Source organism: Cariama cristata, unplaced genomic scaffold (genome assembly GCF_000690535.1).
Source record: "Cariama cristata isolate BGI_N322 unplaced genomic scaffold, ASM69053v1 scaffold32829, whole genome shotgun sequence".
Classification (NCBI taxonomy): Eukaryota; Metazoa; Chordata; class Aves; order Cariamiformes; family Cariamidae; genus Cariama; species Cariama cristata.
In genome coordinates, this window is record NW_009636838.1 from 1,910 (window position 1) to 2,327 (window position 418).

Sequence of the window (418 nt, forward strand, 5' to 3'; positions counted from 1 at the left end):
CCACCCCCTCCGCTGCTGCTACCACCTGGGGGTCCCCGCAGTCCCCCCCCACTTCCTCGTCCCCCCAGGCCTCGGTGGGTTTCCTTTTCCGTCTTTTCTCGAGCTACTTGCATTCAGACAAGCTGAAGGTGCTGGGTCCCCTCACCATGGGTATCGGCATCTTCCTCTTCATCTGCGCCAATGCGGTATTGCACGAGAACCGCGACAAGAAGACCAAGATCATCAACCTGCGTGACCTCTACTCCACCGTCATCGATGCCCACAGCCTGCGGGCCAAGGACGGAGGCACCCCGGCCTCAGCCCCTCTCAACGGCTTTGTCAACTATGTGCAGTCCCGGGGTCTGGAGCTAAAGCCCGGCGGTGAAGGCCTGGGTGCTGCGGCCATGCTAGCCAAGAGCTCCTGGCCACCAGGACTGGG

General features: G+C 62.4%; 1 protein-coding gene across 1 annotated transcript in view; it reads left to right on the forward strand.

Annotated features, from left to right (window-relative positions):
• The window catches only part of LOC104167739 (transmembrane protein 200C-like), a gene marked incomplete at its 3' end in the record, with an annotated part of 787 nt that extends 374 nt beyond the window's left edge, over positions 1-413 (forward strand). Inside the window, 1 exon segment of the mRNA XM_009708077.1 lies at positions 1-413. This exon segment is cut by the window's left edge and continues 31 nt beyond it. Coding sequence (XP_009706379.1) covers positions 1-413 — 413 coding nt within the window.
• Between the last annotated feature and the right edge of the window lie 5 nt (positions 414-418).